At 39.0% G+C, this 19,934-nt stretch overlaps 1 protein-coding gene across 1 annotated transcript in view; it reads right to left on the reverse strand.

Moving 5' to 3' along the window:
- The window catches only part of LOC126481788 (ADP/ATP translocase 1-like), a 37,401-nt gene extending 18,913 nt beyond the window's left edge, over nt 1–18,488 (reverse strand). Inside the window, exons 1-3 of the mRNA XM_050105743.1 lie at nt 18,305–18,488; nt 4,079–4,337; nt 3,390–3,624 (exon numbers count right to left, since the gene is read on the reverse strand). Coding sequence (XP_049961700.1) covers nt 3,390–3,624; nt 4,079–4,337; nt 18,305–18,488 — 678 coding nt within the window. The remainder of the gene's footprint in view (nt 1–3,389; nt 3,625–4,078; nt 4,338–18,304) is intronic.
- Nucleotides 18,489–19,934: the final 1,446 nt, after the last annotated feature.

A 19,934-nucleotide genomic window follows, 5' to 3' on the forward strand; every position in this document is an offset into this window, starting at 1 on the left:
CAAGTCAAACAGAAGAGCTATCTGGTTTTCCCCAAGGAAGTTTTTAGGACCTCTGCTGTTCTTAATCTATATAAACGATTTACTAGACAACCTGAGCAGCCTTCTTAGATTGTTTGCAGATGATGCTGTCATTTACCATCTCGTAAAGTCATCAGGTGATCAAAACCAACTGCAAAATGATTTAGACCAGCTATCTGTATGGTGTGAAAAGTGGCAATGGACTCTGTATAATGAAAAGCGTGAATTCTTCCACATGAGTATCACAAGACATTCGGAAGATTTCAGTTACACGATAAATCGCACAAATCTAAAGGCTTTGAATTCAACTAAATACTTAGGGAACTGTCATATAGAAAATGTTGTGGGGAAAGCTAACAAATAACTGTGATTTATTGGCGGAATATTTAGAAGATGCAACAGGTCTAATAATTAGACTGCCTACACTGCGCTTGTCCGTCCTCTTGAGTACTGCAGCGCGATGTGGGTTCCGTATTAGACAGTATTGACGGAGGACACCGAAAAAATACAGAGAAGTCAGCTTGTTTTGTATTACCGCAAAATAGGTGTGAGAGTGTCACGGATATGACAGGCGAATTGACGAGGCAATAATTAAAATAGAGATGTTTGTTGTTGCGACTGGATCTCCTCATGAAACTTCAGTCACTAACTTTCTCCTCCAAATAAGAAAATATTTTGTTGGCGTCCACCTATACGGGGAGAATGACCCTTGTAATAAAATATGAGAAATCAGAGCTTGCACGGAAAGAGTTAAGTGTTCATTTTTCCCGCGCGCTGTTCGAGAATAGAACGGTAGAGAAACGCAGTAGCTTGAAGGTGGTTAGGTGGACCCTCTACCAGGCACTTGACTGTGAATTGCAAAATAGTTATGTAAATGTACGTGTGGAATCCGCACAAACCGCGCAGTATTCGAGAACTTTCTTTTCATACCGAAAATAGTGACCAAGCTATCTTGATATTGCGGCGAAAAATTCCAGACCCTGCAGGACGTTGTGCAAAGTGTACTTTAATATTATACGTAGACAATGCAAAAAATTTCTTGACACTCCCAAGGGACGCAGAATTTTCGATGTAAGTAGCAGTAAACTAACTCAGCTCTTTTGATACAAAATGTTTTCATTCGTAGTTAGGTTCAATTACAGTAAAGTTGCGACATCGATTTCGTTCTCAGTAAATATCACTAATGACAGTGATCGGCTACTGGTATTACTTTATAATGAGAATTAACCTAAATGTTATAAAGGTTTCTACACTAAACTATTTTATTTTCATTAATATCTTTGTTTTATATATTTTTATATATCTTTAACAAACGTATTGTGTTTTCAGTCGTATGTTAGATAAAAAATCTAAAAATTAATGTGTTCAAAAAGTAGACGTTACTATGTAGACGTGGACCTAGTAATGGTCTGTATATCTGCACAAAATAGCGTACAGGAAGGTTTTCTGTAAAATATGACACTGTTCTTCCTGGCTAATCACGTTCTTGAGCATGTGCAAAAAGATAGTATGATCCACATGTAATATCCGTAACGCTGCATAGCTGAATGGTTAATATAAGCACGTGTAAGATTTGGACTGGCGACCATCTACTTACTCTAACCGTCTCAAAGACGAATTGCCAAACAGTGGCATGAGGAGATCTATGTTGGTACTTACTTTACTAGAGAGCAGTTTAATGTCTTATCAACAGCTTAAGTGAAACATTCACAGTCAACATTTGTGAACTTAAACGAAACTGGTAGGTGCAGGTCATTTATTCCATGCAACACAGTTAACATTACACATGTCTCCCTTATGCCTAGACAGAACGATTGGTAGTATTATATGGCTCTTAGAAGTCTACACTGATGTAGTTAAGCATGTAGGAAGCACGTACCAACCGAAAAACCAAGAAAATTATATACGCAGAATATTAAGTATCGGCCATATTGCGTTGTAGGAGCCATGTGACCGAATGATGTGAGGCAGTAGTAAGACGCTGGGCTGCCTTTTTTAGGGCAGCGATTCAAATCCTCGCACGGTCATCCAAATTTAGGTTCCCTGATTTCCCAAAATCGCTTGAGGGGAATGCTAGGACTGTTCCCTCGAAAAGGTGACTGCGAATTTCCCTTCTCTACTCGAGCTCTTTCTCCATCTCTAATGACCACGGAGTCGATGGGCCGTTAAAGCGAACCTTCTTTCAACAGTTATTGGCCCAACAGAGTGTGATGTCCGAAGTCTGCAGGGCCTAACCCTTGCTATTCCTCTGAATGATAATGGTCTAGCTGTTGTTCCCAATGTGTTACTTGCAAGACAGTGGTGCCTGCCCACGGTGTTAGCTATATACGCAATAAACCAAATAATTACATCGTATGAACGGCTCATTTCTTCTCGTATTCCACTGGCACAGTTATTACACAACACATTTAACTTCAATGCTTTCGAGCCCGTTCCCTTACTGCAAAACGGCACATTTCCTCCTATGCATCATTCCTTAAGATACGTTGATCACTGGAATACTCCGTACAGAAAAGCAGAATGACTAAATAAGAGGCCACACAACAGCTGAAACTATTCAGCACGTTTATCAGTGTCATCGCTAAACTCTTATAGCTGATTTAGATGTAAAATGTGGTTGAATCAAACCAGAAATGGCTGACATTCGATAAAATTCCTACAAAATGATGCAGCTAAACATTGCAACACGTTTCCTACACCATTCTTTCACCTACAGTAATTTGCCTTTGTTTTCTTTTTATTTCTTTTATTTACTGCTTTTGCTCCGAAACCTGTATAAGCTTTATTCTATCTTCCAAAGGTTTTTCTCAGATGCCGCCAAAATTCTCGTATGTATATATTTCATCTTGTTTCTACTAATTATTTTCAGATCCTGCAGTAAAATGCTTCATGATAGGGCACAGACGTCTTTCACAGAGGCTCCTTGCTAAAACATCCTCTTGGCGTTCAAGCTGCATCAGATTTATTCAGTAACTCACGTTTTCGAACATTTCCATTGTCTGCATTGACAGAAGGTGATTGAAAGATGGGGAAGTTATATGATGGATTCTTCATTAATCTGACTTAAAATTTCCCGTTATAACTGAAATGTTATCAATATAAAGAAGTAATCGTCGTTTTTTAAGCAAATCATACTTTTTTATGATCTTTTTTGCTTCGCGCTTGAGTTTTCCTGAGATAAGAAAATTGCTCAAATGTTTTTGCAGTTTCTACAAGTTGGAGGGTTTTGAAATACTTTACATAACTTCTTTGAGATATGTAACACGTTATCTAAATCATAGGCAATATATACATATAATGCTTGTAATCTCATTTATAAATAGTACCTATTGACAGCGACAAATGTAAATTGTATTTTCACGTGTACATACCAAAGCAATACACAATGATGTACCCATAGAATCTTGTTTTGATTGAGGCAGTAGTGCCTTTATTGTGTCGAAACCTCCAAGTGCAACTGCTCTATAGATGATGACACCAGGTAAGGATATCCAAAAACCTCTGTAGAGCCCAACAATACCATCTGACTTGAATGTTTTCACCAAGCAGTCTGTCATACCACGGAACTGTCTATCAACGGAAGTCCTGCCAGTGTCTGCGGCCAGTCTGCAATCAGAAAAGAGACTTATAATATTAACTGAATTAGAATTATATCTGACTGTAGATACTACTGACAAAATATTCGTTCAAATTGACAACATACAGCTAAAAGAAATTAGACAATATTTTCTTCTGAAGATGCTGGATAGTAAAATTTCATAAAATCACCTGTTATTCTGAGGATAGTTTCTTATATTTCGTTATTTAATAACCCTTAGTTGTCTTATGTTACATTGTAAGTTTAGCAAAAGCACAAAATATAAGACAAACTTTTTCAATAAGTTCTGTATCTATGACAAATGAAACCAATAAAAGTATAAGAAGTAAATTATGTGCAGTTTTCACAAAGACAGAGAATTACAGAAGCAAAGAAGCAACTTTGATCTACAGTGACATTGCAGTCTTATCTCGTGTACATCGTTCGTGCAAAATTAGTCATGTCCTCATAGCCTGTAGTTACCTTGTTCGAGCAAAATCCAGTGGGTATACAACGGTAAGAGATGTTGCACTCGCTGCTCCACCAGATGCCAAATTTCCAAGAAAAAGTCTCCAAAAACTTGCGTTACGTTCATCTTTAAGAAATATTTCCTTGTATCTGTCTTTGAGTGAAAAATTTAAGGCCTGTAAGGGAACAACTCGTACGATGTTAGCAAGGTTTCCCCGCCAATAACTGAGAAAGCCTTCTTCCTTGAAGACTCTAACGAAGCAATCCACTACACCTAGAAATGACATGGTCACTGACAATTAATCCTGAATTGCTAATCAAATATTACTGGCAAATAAATTTCCAAAATTTAATCAGCTTTTCGTTAAGTACATCTGATCAACCAATAATTATGTTAAATCTAATGTCAGTTGTAGTTAGATAAATACAATTTTTGCCACAAGTAAATTATTTTGTTATTGCTTAATAGATCTTTGTTGTAACGATATTATTATTTACTCTGTTTGCTTGTATTTTTATGCAGATCAAATGAACATAAAACAAAACAATGAAATCTGCAGGTCTGACATACCTTCTGTCAAATAGCGTCAAGCAAATGTTCATAAATTCGAAGGTAACATGGTGATAGTCACAATTTAGTTATTTCTCCTTTTTTAAACTAAAACAAAGTATTTGTTGTTGCAAAATTCTGTGTCACCTAGTAACTCCAAGATTCATGACACTAACTACAAATGGTCGCACAGGGGAGAAAATGCTGAATTTTTTTTTAAAAAAAACTATCAGCAGTAAAACACCACAATTGTGAAAATAAATTTCTTCATATGTAACGTCATCGCGAATTCTGTGACTGGGTGCAAACAAGATCTGCGTGCTTCCACAAATGCACAGAGAATGAAGGCAGTCACATGTGGTCTCCACGAGACACCCTTCCTCACACAACTGGCTGCGCGGATCCAGCTCGCTGCCGTGCAATCCAGCTTATACTATACTGCAGCCAGGAAACCATCGCTGTCTAATGCGTGGCTACAATGAAACGTCATTGTTTTATTGGCTGCCGCAGCCAGGCAGTCGCAGCCAGCTTGTCTAGTGCGTTGTAGTCCTACGTGTACTGGCACTGTTGAGGGTAGGTAACTTTCGGAGGTGGCAGTATGGAGCAAACAAGAAAAAAGTCTGATAAACTTTGGATCTAAAATGCGAACCATAAGGCCTATGAGCACTTGTACAATGAACATAGTTCTCAAGATATTCATTTTAGAGCCTCTGTTTACTAGACTTGATTGTTTTGGTCCACACACCACCTCCGAAAGTTGCCTGTCCTACAAAGAAATGGTTCAAATGGCTCTGAGCACTATGCGACTTAACTTCTGAGGTCATCAGTAGCCTAGAACTTAGAACTAATTAAACCTAACTAACCTAAGGACATCACACACAGCCATGCCCGAGGCAGGATTCCAACCTGTGATCGTAGCGGTCGCTCGGCTCCAGACTGTAGCGCCTAGAACCGCACGGCCACTCCGGCCGGCGTCTGTCCTACAGTCTTAACAATAATAGTATCAGTACACGTATTCTATCGTCAGAGGTATCAGAAAGATTGACACTTATAACTGGACCACGGATTTTTAGGTCGTAAAAAAGTGTGTTTTAGGCACCTAAAATAGGCTCCTTCAGTAGTTCATTTAGACTGTATAAAACCTAAAATAGGCTCTAATAAAAATGATGCAGAGAAAATAAAAATAAATTAAAATACACTAACTAAACTGAATACCGTTAGTTCAATAGGACCTAAAATTGCGTATTTCGACGTTGACGCCTAATTTTGCCTATTTTGGCATCAAAATCCTAAAAAGTACCTACTTCGTTAATCTGACATAGAGTTCTTGTGTTTTCAAAGATTAGAAAAAGGAAGTAAACTTAGGGCTTTACGTCCCGTCGAAGGCGAAGGTCGTTAGAGACTGTTTACAATTCGTTTGCTTGCCTTAGTACCAACAGCACTCGGCACGGTTGAATGGTCATCCATCCAAGTACGTGCCGAGCGCGACAGTGCTTAACTTCTGTGAGATACTGGGAACCGGTCAAAGATTTGAGTTACACATTAGAATTGAACGTGGGAGTACTAAATGTTATATTTGAAAATATTTCGTTCGTAGGATTCTGGCCAGCTGTGTATTTTCGCAAAGAAACGTTTTACGGATTAAAAAATCACAATGTTAATCGTAGACGCCCTCTATAGCTAAATTACTGCCCTTCGCGCATTTTCTCGCTGCTGTCTACAGGCAGTCCTATCAAACTACTCTGTTTCGTGAAAGGTATTATACGTGAATTTTCCTGTTCGAAAAATAATTTGCCAGTAGTAGGATGTTTTCATCTGAAGCACCGGTAGATTCTATTCGCTTGTTCAGAAGGGGCGGCCATCTGACAGGTGCCATATGTCCAGCAACGAATACGGTACTTCCGCTACCGCTCCCATGCACCGCAGTAAAAGGAAAATTAAAAACAGTTCATCGTTCACTTTTTCCCAGCGAAAACAAATCTGGTATTAACAGGGATAGAGATATAAAAAAATAAAAAAAGACCGAAGTGTTAGGCAAAGTATGGAAAAAGTTGGAGCCACTGTCTTATATTATGAAATAGGTGCTTTTTAGGATATTAAAGCCGAAATAGGCAAAAATAGGCAGTAACGTCGAAATAGGCTTTTTTAGGTCCTATAGAATTAACGCTATTAAGTGTAAATAGTCATGAAACGCATAAGTACAAATTTGTTTGCAAATAGGAACTCAGGAACAAAACAGGTTTTTACCTAAAATCCGCAGTCTACTTATAACCTACGATTTGGTCGTTTCTGGACCAGGGTCCCTTACCTCAATCTGACACATTTACCCTTTACAGTCATCACAGAATCACGTTCTATGTAATGCAAAGCGCTATTGAATGGAAAATATACATTTACATGCAAAGAAATAAATTAAACATGAACACAAAGTAAAAATCAAAAACAAAAACAACAAATTACTTCGTATGATAAGGAACAAAACATTCAGCAAACAGTCCCACACCACATTCCTTACAATTGGTACACGCTGATGTCATCAGCACATCGTCTTCTTTTGAGCTCCTGTATATTCACAATCAGATGGTTCATTACATCAAACTCGAGCTCATCTATTACTACAGTACTGGAGTGCTGGGCTTGTCCAGATCCTTTCAGTGGCGTACCTCACCGGCTCAAGTACACGTTCACAAATTCTATTCTAAAATTTACATGAGAAAAGGTATTTCTATTGCCATCCACGCATTGCGTACACTGTACAGACACACCCAATAACCAACTGAAAAGAGTCCATTACCATTTCCTGTTGCGGAAATTTATCCTGTACTCACGTTTTTATCCATTTAATCAGTTCCAGCCACGTGCTTGTATACAATTAGAATGGAGGGTCGAGAAACTTCAATGTGTTTCCTTGACCACTGAGAATATCTTTTAGCATTAGTTTCTCGCATTCCACCAGTTTTATTTGATACTGAAGAGAAAACCGGGTTATCATGCCGTTTACACAGAAACGGACCAATTTCCTTTTGTGCGGAAAAATGAATAGTACCTCTTTCATCTTTATCTATTTTCTACTTATTTGTAAGAGAGCAGTTACTGGGGATACAATTTTCTCTCACAGTCCCAAAGGCCCCAAAACTTCGTTCTCTAAGAAAAATAAAAAACGAAAATTACGAGGGCATGCTGAAAAGTAATGTACCCGCATTTTTTACGTGAAAGCTTTAAATGAAGCAAAGTTATTAAAGTGCGCGTCATTTACGACGGCGGCCGAGTTTAGGTTCGTTCTGCGCATCTGACGTCACAAAAAACAGACGCCACAAAACACAGTCAGACAATGAACAGAGAACGACGTTGCCAAAGCTCGACTGCAGTGCAGAGCACGAACGAGTGTCTTCAGTTTTAGAAACTTTCAGTCATAAATAAAGTAATTGAACAAAAGCAATATCTTGACAGCAGACTTTCTTGTATAGAAAGTTTGAAAAAAGCATTCTTTATACCAATTGTTTCATATTATATTAATTAATTAAACCAAACAAGCAGTAAGCCTCCTAACTCAGGCGATAGCAAGGAAAGGTGTCTGTATCATTCTCACTAACCGCTTTTTCGCAATAAGGAACATCGCTAGTTGTTTATTTCCTACTGTACTTCGACGAAACGTGAGTAATTCATTGTCATACGAACAGTGTTTGTATTTTGCGTGATGTTTTAAAGTCTTCCAGGAAGTCTGTCGAATGACGAATTGCGTTAGCGTAATGGTTAAAGTGTTTGGTTGCTAAGCGAAAAGTTCTGAGTTCTAACCTTTATGTAAAACAATATCGAAGTGTCTTACTTCATGAATTTTATTCGTTTGAATGTAATTTTTTGAAATTTTTAGTGGCAACTAAAATCGACCATACGGAAAGTATACGCTATGGACTTTTACCTCCGCAAACTCTTCAAAATTTCTTGCAATGGTTTACTACATTTAATGCTGCACAATAACTGCGTTGAACATCGAAACAAAATTAAGTCATTTATGGGGGAAGGTATCATTCAAGAAGACGTGTAAAAATCAAATTTTTGGGCCAAATAGTGTTTGTGAAATCGAATGATACGTGTGTCAAAGCATCGGAACACCGTGTGTCTGTACAGGTGAGCAGTGCAGTGATGACAAAATCGCGCACAGCGCGGAATGCGGGGAGCACGTCTCTGTAGCAGCGAAAGGGTTAATGCGACCGTGGTGGCTTTACTTCATAAACTGCGCGCTTCCCCCTAAACGTAGTTCGCGAACTATACTGTACTATGGCGCTGCTTCTCTTGGGGCGTGCAACTGGCAACGCAGCAATCTCCCGCGTCTGGGCGGGCATGCGCGAGCCGCCAAGATCAAAGAATTGAACTGTAGCATTCCACATCTTTATTCTTTATGTCTACATATTTGCAGCCTTCTGCCGCTAGAGGCCCCCAAATTGTAGCGTGTTACATGGCGGCGAGGAACGATAACTATGTCGGTGTGTGAGAAGAGAAACAGCGTGCAGTAATAAGTCCCGAATTTGAAGAGTTTGTTCACGCATGGAGCACCCTCTCCATCATCAGCATGACAACACCAGATCATACACGAGTGCTGCGACTCCTGCAACAATCCGACACTTTGGGTGAACTGTCATCGGTCATCCTCCGTACAGTCCCGACTTGCCACCAACCGATTTTCATTTGTTTCCAAAACTTAAAGAAAACCTTCGAATTCTTCACTTTGATAGTGAGGAAGAAGCGGTGCAACCAGAGATTAGGCTGTGGCTCCATCTACAAAATCAAACATTCCACAGTGGCGGTATCAACAAACTGGTCTCTCGTTGCGAGAAATGTGTTCTTCACCAGGGTAATTGTGTTGAGAAAGGGTGATTATGTTGAGGAAAAAATATGTAAACATGGAGAAAAAGATGTAAAATGTTTGTTTTATTTAAAAAACTTCAAAGAGTTTTCACATAAAAAAATTCGAAGGCATTACTTTTCGGCAGGCCTCGTGTTAAAATTCTTGCTTACATACAAGGTGAGTCAGGAGGAAAGGGACATGCTTTGAAGGGTGATAGTATTAGGCCGTGTCCTACATGAGCGACAGAAGCGAGCGACAGCAATCGACTTCCGGATACGCAACACTCCAGTGACAAAACAAGCAACAGCATCGGGCGACAACCTTGGGTATCCTGCGTGCGAGCGACCATGTAGCGCTACAAGGTGGCTGCTTAGAGCCAACCAGCTGTTTCTATACAACGGCGTCCTTAACCTGTAGAATACTGTAGCTGGATAGTAAGGCTACAGAATTAGGTTTACTTAAGAAAATAAAGCAAAAAGGAATGCTGTGCATAAAATGTACAAAGGGAGGAATCTCCATGGAGAATTTCAGAAGTATTGTCAACTGGAAGATCACCATACAAACTCTTCGAATACACGTGAATGAGCAGAGGAGCATTCGACTATCTCATCAATAAATTAAATGCGAATGTTTTTTTACATGATCAATAGCTTTTAACAACCAATAAATGCTGAGGTATGACTATCACATGACTAACTACACTAAATACAAACATAAGCACACAGATTGTTACCACTGAAAAGCAGCTAGCTGTAATGTAGGGGTAGCGAGTATATCACACACATTTAATTCCTAATGAATTACAATGAACCATGAAATTTTACAGATATTTGATGTTGCGAACGTAATTCATCAGCAGTCAGTGTTAAGGAAAAGCGTTTCTATTACTCTAAAAAGCCAGTAAAAGTAAAGCTCCCAAAATTTTTTAAAAGAAAGTCAAACGTTTTGTGTAATGATTTGTCTCAAATTACGAAAAAAAAAAATTAGGGAAGCATTAGGTGCACTTCATTTTCTATTCATGATTTCGAGCATCATTCAAAGGCACATAGAACGTTTGTCTGATCCACTTATTTCTATTACACAAACAATTTTATCATTTGACTGATTTCTTCCATTTCTGAGTTTCAAGTTTTATTCGGAAAGCATGATCTCAGTGACTTCTCGTTTGCCTTCCTAATGTACTTGATTCGAATGAAGCCTTTTTGACATGTAAATACCGCACCAATGTATCTTTTTAAGTGCAAAATAGCTGGGTCTTGAACAGATGAAATTTTTGACACTTCATTTGCAGCAGCTTTTCGTGAAATATTTCAATTTTTCCTCAGTTTATTATTTAAGTTTTCGTTCATTACCCTGATTACTTTCAAGCAGTTAAATATTTTCATGCCAAACTAGACCTCATACTGGTCACTTTGATACCCCGTTTACCTGTTTCTCTCCCTTTGTTTGGCTATGAAAATTTGGACAAAAACTCATGGTGTAAGATATAGGGAGTCTTGTTTTCGCTCTGCTCACGCGTTTGCAAAAACGTTTCGATTGTTAATCATATGATAAAATAGTCCTTTCTGCGTGCTGTCATTTCCAAAATTCGTCGTTTGAACCTTGTATGAGATACTTCGGTTTTTACTACCACTCGATTCCCAAAGCGCAGGAACGGTTCGGACGCGCCGCAAGCGACCCGTCCGCGGATATACACTACTGGCCATTAAAATTGCTACACCAAGAAGAAATACAGATGATAAACGGGTATTTATTGGACAAATATATTATACTAGAACTGACATGTGATTATATTTTCACGCAATTTGGGTGCATAGATCCTGAGAAATCAGTACCGAGAACAACCACCTCTGGCCGTAATAACGGCCTTGATACACCTGGGCATTCAGCCAAAAAGAGCTTGGATGGCGTATACAGGTACAGCTGCCCATGCAGCTTCAACACGATACCACAGTTCACCAAGAGTAGTGACTGGCGTATTGTGACGAGCCAGTTGCTCGGCACCATTGACCAGACGTTTTCAATTGGTGAAATATCTGGAGAATGTGCTCGCCTGGGCAGCAGTCGAACATTTTCTGTAACCACATAGGCCCGTACAGGACCTGCAACAGGCGGTCGCGCATTATCCTGCTGAAATGTAGGGTTTCGCAGGGATCGAATGAAGGGTAGACCCACATGTCGTAACACATCTTAAATGTAACGTCCACTGTTCAAAGTGCCGTCAATACGAACAAGAGGTGACCGAGACGTGTCTTCAAACGTCCCCATCTGTTTACTCAGGGATCGAGACGTGGCTGCACGGTCCGTTACAGCCATGCGGATAAGATGCCTTTTATCTCGACTGCTAGTGATACGAGGCCGTTGGGATCCAGCACGGCGATCCGTATTACCCTCCTGAACCCACCGATTCCATATTCTGCTAACAGTCATTGGATCTCGACCAACGCGAGCAGCAATGTCGCGATACGATAAACCGCAATCGCGATAGGCTACAATCCGACCTTTATCAAATCGGAAACGTGATGGTACGCATTTCTCCTCCTTACACAAGGCATCACAACAACGCTTCACCAGGCAACGCCGGTCATCTGCTGTTTGTGTATGAGAAATCGGTTGGAAACTTTCCTCATGTCAGCACGTTGTAGGTGTCGCCACCGGCGCCATCGTTGTGTGAATGCTCTGAAAAACCAATCATTTGCATATCACAGCATCTTCTTCCTGTCAGTTAAATTTCGCGTCTGTAGCACGTCAACTTCGTGGCGTAGCAATTTTAATGGCCAGTAGTGTAACAACCAATACCTCAAGAATTAAAAGAGATATCATTCCGGTCTCAATTTTAAATACAAGTTAGATATATTGGTTACATTTCATACGCAATAATGTATGGCCTTAAATGAACTATACGTACACATCGTGATTTTACCTCTGCAAATTCTTAAAAATTTCGTTCAGCCATGTACTCAGTTTCGTGCAGCACAGTAAGTATGACGATTAACGAAAATAAATTCTGACCTTTATCATTTAAGGATATCAAGCTATAGGTTACATGTTACAGTGCTTAAATTATAAATTTGGTTACATATTTGTTAAAGCAAAGTTCCCCATCTAAGTCAGGCTATTTAGATCATTACATTAATCACTGTGTTGTCGTGTTACCCTGTAAATTGCTGTTATTTGCCACACTGAATGTCACTTGCTAGGTACAATTTATGAACAAAGCAGATGTGTAAACTACAATGGGCCTGACAATCTTAAATTCTGTTCTTTTCCTTCGTAATTTAACGAATCTTTCACTTTGTTGACATGACAGCTGTCTTGTTCATATCATCCCTCCATACATCTATGGGACACCAAAGGAAATAAGGCAAGTTTCTTGCAAACTTAAACATTAAAAATTTGCGTTGGACTTGAAAATGCAACGAATACAGATATGTGCCTTTAAACTATCAATCATTGCTTTTAGAGTTCTGCTTTATCAATTATCGACACAAACACAATGAAAGTGAATAGAAATGGATTAAGAAAGCACGCTTTTCATAGCACATGCTTCTCATCTCTGTTATTCGAAGTGTATAAACAAAAAGGAATTACTGTACTGAGGCCAGAAGCGTCATATTTTCGTGTCGTATTACTGTATCGAGTACGCATTTAAGATCAGAAAAACGTTTGAAGTTGCGTTCCTTATGCTGTGTTGTTCACTAAAACAGAGTAACATTTAATAAATATCGCGTGCACAAGACAGAAATAACGAACAAGAAGCAATTGTAAACACTCGTCTGCTAATGTTTTGGGGGATCTAAGATGGCGGCAGGCCCCGCCCACTGGCTTCAAAACCGCTTACAGCGTAAGTCTGTAGCGCCATCTCCCCTTATTCTACCTCTATGGATTGTGTTTTGTCGCCTGAAGCTGTCGCTCGCTTCCATCGCTCACGTAGGACACGGCCAACGCTGTAAATATAGCACGTGTCTCAGCGATACAAATAGTGTTGCAGAAACTTAAATAAATGGCTTGTGATTGTTGGTTTATTAAGGAACTACTAACAGTTTTCGAATCTGAATGACAAAACTTTTAAATTGCTATACCTAGAGTAAATAATGTGGGTGATGAGATTTAGGCTGTAGAAAAAATGTTTCAGTTGCCAATTGTTCCCAATAGTGGACTCAGGCCCACAACTACTAGCACAGGAATGAAAGAACAGGTGTTCAACAATCCATAAATATGCATAACGATATTACAGGAGTTCGTTGTTGTCCAAACAATCAGTAAAGTCCCGTCCTGTCACGCTACAATAATTAACGCTGACCACTAGTAACACTATTACGCGATGCAATGGGAAAAATTCTCTACCATGTATTTCACAGTGGTATGCAGATTAAGGATGTAAATGTCAAGAGCGTTGTGATAAATGAATGCTGCTGCCATTGAAATGGTCCTGTTACCTGTATTATGCCCACGTCTCCTTTTTCCGATCCTAGAACTAACTTACCGAATTCAACGTGGAATTCGTCTTTATTATAAACAGATACTTATTTACAACTCTGAAAACTTATTGTTACTTTTCGGAATGCATAACGAGTATGATGTTCGCAAGTTCTTTCACAGAAAAAAGGTAGAAACAACTTCCAAAATTGAAATGAATATACTAATTGAAGATACAATGAGTTGTTGCATTAATTTATCTGCTAGAATGGCTAGGATTACGTGGTTGTGAGACCAGAGACATCTAACGGTGCCTTCAGTAGTCCAGCGCCTCGAACGATCATAAAAATCGATACACGGATTCCATCGTCTTCGATACACGTCATAAGGTCGCCACATTCATCTCACTTCGTATGAAATGAGAGCTGTTCGTAGGAATGACAGCTGGCGCCGACGTTACAGCCAGAGATACTAATATTGGCCCACTTATCTAGCTGGTAATGAGGCGGCTGATGTTTCACGCTAGAACTTTACTCGTCTGAGCAAGCGCGCAAACCACTTTCCTCTCACTGTGCCTCTGGCCTCTCTGATAGCGGACATCTCGTAACGTGATCACGAACCTTTACCCCATAGCTCCCAGATTGTCCTATAGAAGTGTGAGGAACTCCCCACATACGCGAAGCATCCTCCAGGTGACCCGACGCGCTGAACACATTTGTGTCGCCAGAGAGCGTGATTTGTGGTCTCACGAAAGGTCGACAACAATGCCACAAGGGACAGGAAACATTCTTGGAAACGCTAAAGATAGGTAAGGAAATGGGATATGTCCTTTTTAAGGTAACCATTCTGACAAGAGTCTGAATCGATTTAAGAAAACGGCGGAGAACAATCTGCATGGGCGTCCGGGCATTTGATCCGGTATCCGGTGTTTTTAATCACTGCGCCATCTCACTCGGTTCTCAACTTCGATCAAACTCCTTGATTTGCGTGTGTTGGCTGAGTGGTCATGGATTAGGATAGCTGCTTACATGCTTTTGATGTCTTGTGAATCCATGCCATGACGCACCGCCGCCATCACCAGGGACCGGGTTTTACAGTCTACGCTTCTGCAGGATAGGTTCTCCAATTTATCTGGTCAGAATCGTGCACTCCTTGAAGACTCTAACGCAATGACTGCTAGAGATTTATTACATCGATAAAAAACAGAAGGTACTCGGCCATCACTGACAGCTTTACGTCTGTTTCATCCTAGGCTAAAGTTATTAGCTAACAGCACTGTGCTCTGTGTTTAGTGTGTCGACTGATTTTGGGTACGAAGGCAGATGTGACAGGTGTGGATAAAACGATAAACGAAGTAAAAATTGTGAACAGCTAAAACAAAACAAAATAGCAGTCAAAAATCCCATTGTACACTGCATTGGATGCTACGTTATGAGTTTCAATCGTAACTGGATTTTGGGTACTTCTTTTCATTCCATTATTTAATTTATTTACCGTTTCTATATAGCAGACTGTCCATGCTCGCCAAAACTTTCTTAGGCTTTACTCAGTTACGAAAAAAATTCACAAACATAGTGAGGCAAAAATGGCTTAATTTCCTCTATCTAATTGAAGTTGAGGTGCTGAAACTTGAGAAATTGCTTTTCTTGTAACAGTTAATCATTTTATTGATGCTGCAAAGAAGAATAAATAAAGCTGCTTTTAGGTGGAAAGGAAGTTAACTTTATGAAGATTTTCCAGATGGTTACCCAACATACGTTCGTGAACGGAATGGAGAAAATCGAGCTGTTTTCAGTAGTCAATATTAACTTTGTCTTCTCTAACCAGGAATTTGATATTTTCGAAAATTCTTCAAGTATACTGATGTCAGGTAGATGTTATATACCTAACTCTGGTGAAGTGTTTAGTGTACAAAATGGAAAATTTATCTGCGACTCACAAAGTCCTCAATTGCAAATTCATGATGCACAGGAAGGTAATACACAAAATGAAATGAAATGAAATGATCGTATGGCATTGTTGGCCGGGAGGCCCCATGCGGGCAAGTTCGGCGACTTGCGAGTCAATGATAAAGAACACACAACAACCAGTCATCACGAGGCAGAGAAAATTCCTGACCCCCGCCGGGAATCGAACCCGGGACCCCGTGTGCGGGAAGCGAGAACAGGACACAAAATATGTTTAGATGACAATATCCAAATCATTTTTTCAATAATTCACTTTTGGCAATAATTTCTGGAATAAATACTGATTGTTAAAAATCTGATATTTAATGTATATAGAATATAACAATTTGGAAAGAACATTATGGATATAACCTAAGTTTTGTTTCTTTACGAAAACTTGACTATTTGTCGACTGCTATCAGAAGATGATCAAGCACTGTTGTTTTTAAACTAACGAAAGTTGTGAACTTTCGGTGCGTGGATCAAGGTGGGAACGACATTTGTTCTCGCGAATTCTCGAAAATTTTGAACAAAAAATTTACAGTGCTGAGCTCTGAGAACGTAAGTGCAAACGCTGTACAAATATCGAGATTAAGTATGGCATGCTGCTGAGTTTTCCGTACATTTACCCAATTTATCACCGTGAATGAGAAATATAACAAATCCTTTGCCATTTTTGAATTTTCGAGTTTTGGAGGATGATTCACGTAAGGTCACAATCACGGACAGTAGTGATCATCCGCTCCTTTCTTATCAGAGAGATACAAAAATAATAAAAATTCTTCTTACAAGGTCTGCTTTGTTCTAAAAATAGTCCCTATATATCTTGACGTTTGAGTTGCTTCTCTAGAGGATCTTGTACGTGTATATTTTCTGCACATGTCGATATTCCTACACTCAAAAAGGTATACAGTTGTAAGCAGCGAATCATACCGATGGTGTTTTTCACATCAAAGTTCATTAAGGGAAAAATTGCGATAAAAAGTTACCTCCATATTACGCGGTGAACTGCCAACTTAATCATTTTAATTTTTGAATACTCGCCGTGTATTTAGGATAGCGGAATTTAAAAGGTACTAAACACTTCCATTCAGATTCAGTAGCAGATGTAAAAGGCAAAATCTCGGTAAGCAAAGTCACTTTTTAAAAATTCGAAAATGCTCGATACCATTCCACAACAGGCGATCACCAAGTTTCTACTTCACATTGAACACAGTGAAGCATTCATTCTATTTGACGAAACTGCTATCTCAGTGCTTTTCTCATGAGCTGAAATGAGAATTTGACTCTTGAGAAATGCCTACGGTGCTCGAGCTTCCACGGCTCATCTTCCAAATCTAGTTTAGGAATTCGAACCTGTTCGACAGTTTCATTAATGAAAGACGTAAGAGCTAATTCTCTTCCTAGTTTTCGGAAAACAGACTGGGAAAAATTTTGTCATGTAAATGGGCAGAATATCATTAGCATTTTATATGAACTAGAGGATAGTCATTAAGTCTGGAACTTTTACGTTGATTATTCAGGTATGTGTTGTCCTACTGTACTTGGAACCGTTCCTATGAACTTAGCGATATTCTCACTAGATCATTCCATCAACAATAAATGAAAAAATAAAGTTACATAAACAGATTCACTTCTCACATAAAAACTTCTTGATCTTTTATATACAAGCATATTTCTTTCATTACGAAGTTTGGCACAGATAAACAAAAACAAGTGTTATTATTTCTATACGAAGGCACGTGATATATAACCCATAAGGAAGATGTCACTTGTAAGAAATAAACTCACAACAAGACAAGTATACAATATAGTGTCGTTACGGTAAGTAAATATTCTATCATGGTCCTATACCCATGAATTCTGCAGCACTTGTCATAAATTATAATGCATGCTAATTATAAGCTTATTCTTCTTTAACAGCATTTGTGACTAATAACAAAATTTATTTATTTTTTTAACTATGAGCCACGATTCAAGACAATTTTTCATATAGACGTTACGTCTTTGACCGACGCCGGCAAATGTCAGTAAGTTATGGCACGTATATGATAGCTGATTAGGGTACCGTAATCGAAAAAGTAACAACTTTCTTTGATGTTAACTGGGCCGCTGTGGACACGTAAGACAGATTTCGAAACACCTCATATCGTTAACAGGGAATTACCAATTGCCTGGATTGAGGACGCACAGAGAGAACTATAACTGATTACAATCAGTGGTTGTAAAACACACACACACACACACACACACAGAGAGAGAGAGAGAGAGAGAGAGAGAGAAAGCCATTTATGATGTGATAGTTGCTTCTGTCTATTGCGTATTCTTTTTCTTATTCTGAAGCCCATTTCTCGTACGGGAAGAATTTGCATCACACATTCCCTGTGTATGTGTGTGTTGACACTCAAACTAGAAAAAAAGTGAGGAGACATACTGAGAAAAATAAAAAACCTTTTCACTGCGCCTTGCAGAATACTAACCTCTGTAATTTGCTTTGTTTTCAATTTTCTTCAATTTGGTCTGCACTTGTAACAGCAGTTTAACTCGTTCCATAGGCGCCATTATGGTTTTTGAAATTGCAGATGCTGTGCCACCAGCAAGCATGTCCAGGAGAAGGGACTGACGACTCGACTTAGATTCCTTAGACGACTCATCTTCCGGCATTCAGAGCAATACACAGTTTATATGTGAGACTTAATTCAGGGAGACATTTTCCCTTTCATAACTCTCAGGAAGGAAATATGTGATTCATGATAAAGAATTATAAAACTCTACTACTGATTTAAAATTTCTGTGAAATGCATAATAGTAACTCTTTGGTATCTTTAGTCGTTCACTTTCTCTGGATCCACGATGAGTTAGTTATGACTAAATTGCTTTTTTTTAACCAGACAAACTAATTAACATGACTATAATAAATAATGAATTGCCTGAAAAGCATTTTCTTTGTTTTATGGACAAAAGAGGGAAAAACATAAGAAATTTTATTTTCGTCTGGAAGGTTTTGATCCCACATTTCCAAAGAGCTACACGTCATAGCAAGTTCTACGAAACGTAATGCGCATTTCTTCTCATCGCAAGAGCACAAGATGACACCTGAGTGTGATGAGAACGTTACATTACAACATGTGAAACACCTACACGCAAGGAAATAGGCGGTGTCAGTTAGCAAATAATAGTGCTCTTGCAGCTATTGTTTAGAAACAGTTTCGTGAAGTTATTTCCATTATTTTTAACTCTTACGTAATTATGGTAATTGAAGGGAAACATGAGATATCAGAGAGAAATGAGGCACCAGCAGCACTTGTATAGGAGCGACTTCGAATTGTTTAAACTGAGAAAATTGCTATTTTGCATGTCGCCCTCTGCTTTCGACGCATCTGTATAACTCAAAGTTAAGTATCTGTAAATTTCATTTCGTAATAAAACTCATTAATACGATTTGCTTGAATTGTTGCCTAGCGATCTGAGGAAGCCGGTTTCCTGGACTCCCATCTTTGACGACTAGGCAGGATTCATTATTTGACGACGAGGCCCAAATGTAACTAATTTTGCTTTAGAAGCGAAAGTGTTGCAGGTCTTTGACGATTGTGGCTCAGATGTAGCAACAATGACTTTTGACGTGTTATTAACACGTCTATCAAGTTTTCTCTTTGGCTACAGTTTTGGTGGCTTACTTGGTAGATTACATAATGTAGGAGTGAATTCCTTACAAGTTTCCTGCGTTCCACATTCACTGATTTCACTGGTAGTATAGTGAACAAAATTTCGTGTTTTTGAATAGATACACAAAGTCTTTCTGCAAAAACTCACGTCTTCTACTGTTTCATACCTCCCAGAGTTGTTAGAAAACTAAAGAAAGCCAAATGTGTTGTTATTTTTTAGTTTTCGGTGTTTGTGGCACTTCATAAGCTCTCCATTGCAAAAACTATGTTACAGATCAATATAAACAACACTATTCGCACTCATCCGATATCGTATTCAAAGGTGTTTCTCGCTGGCCACTTGGTGCGCTGCTGTCGCAGAGTGTGATAAAAATGGATAAGAGTGTTGCAACTGTTTATGTTAGACTGTGGCATAAATCTTGTAGCAGACTACTCGTGGTACAGT

The sequence above is a fragment of the Schistocerca serialis genome, chromosome 5 (genome assembly GCF_023864345.2).
Source record: "Schistocerca serialis cubense isolate TAMUIC-IGC-003099 chromosome 5, iqSchSeri2.2, whole genome shotgun sequence".
Classification (NCBI taxonomy): Eukaryota; Metazoa; Arthropoda; class Insecta; order Orthoptera; family Acrididae; genus Schistocerca; species Schistocerca serialis.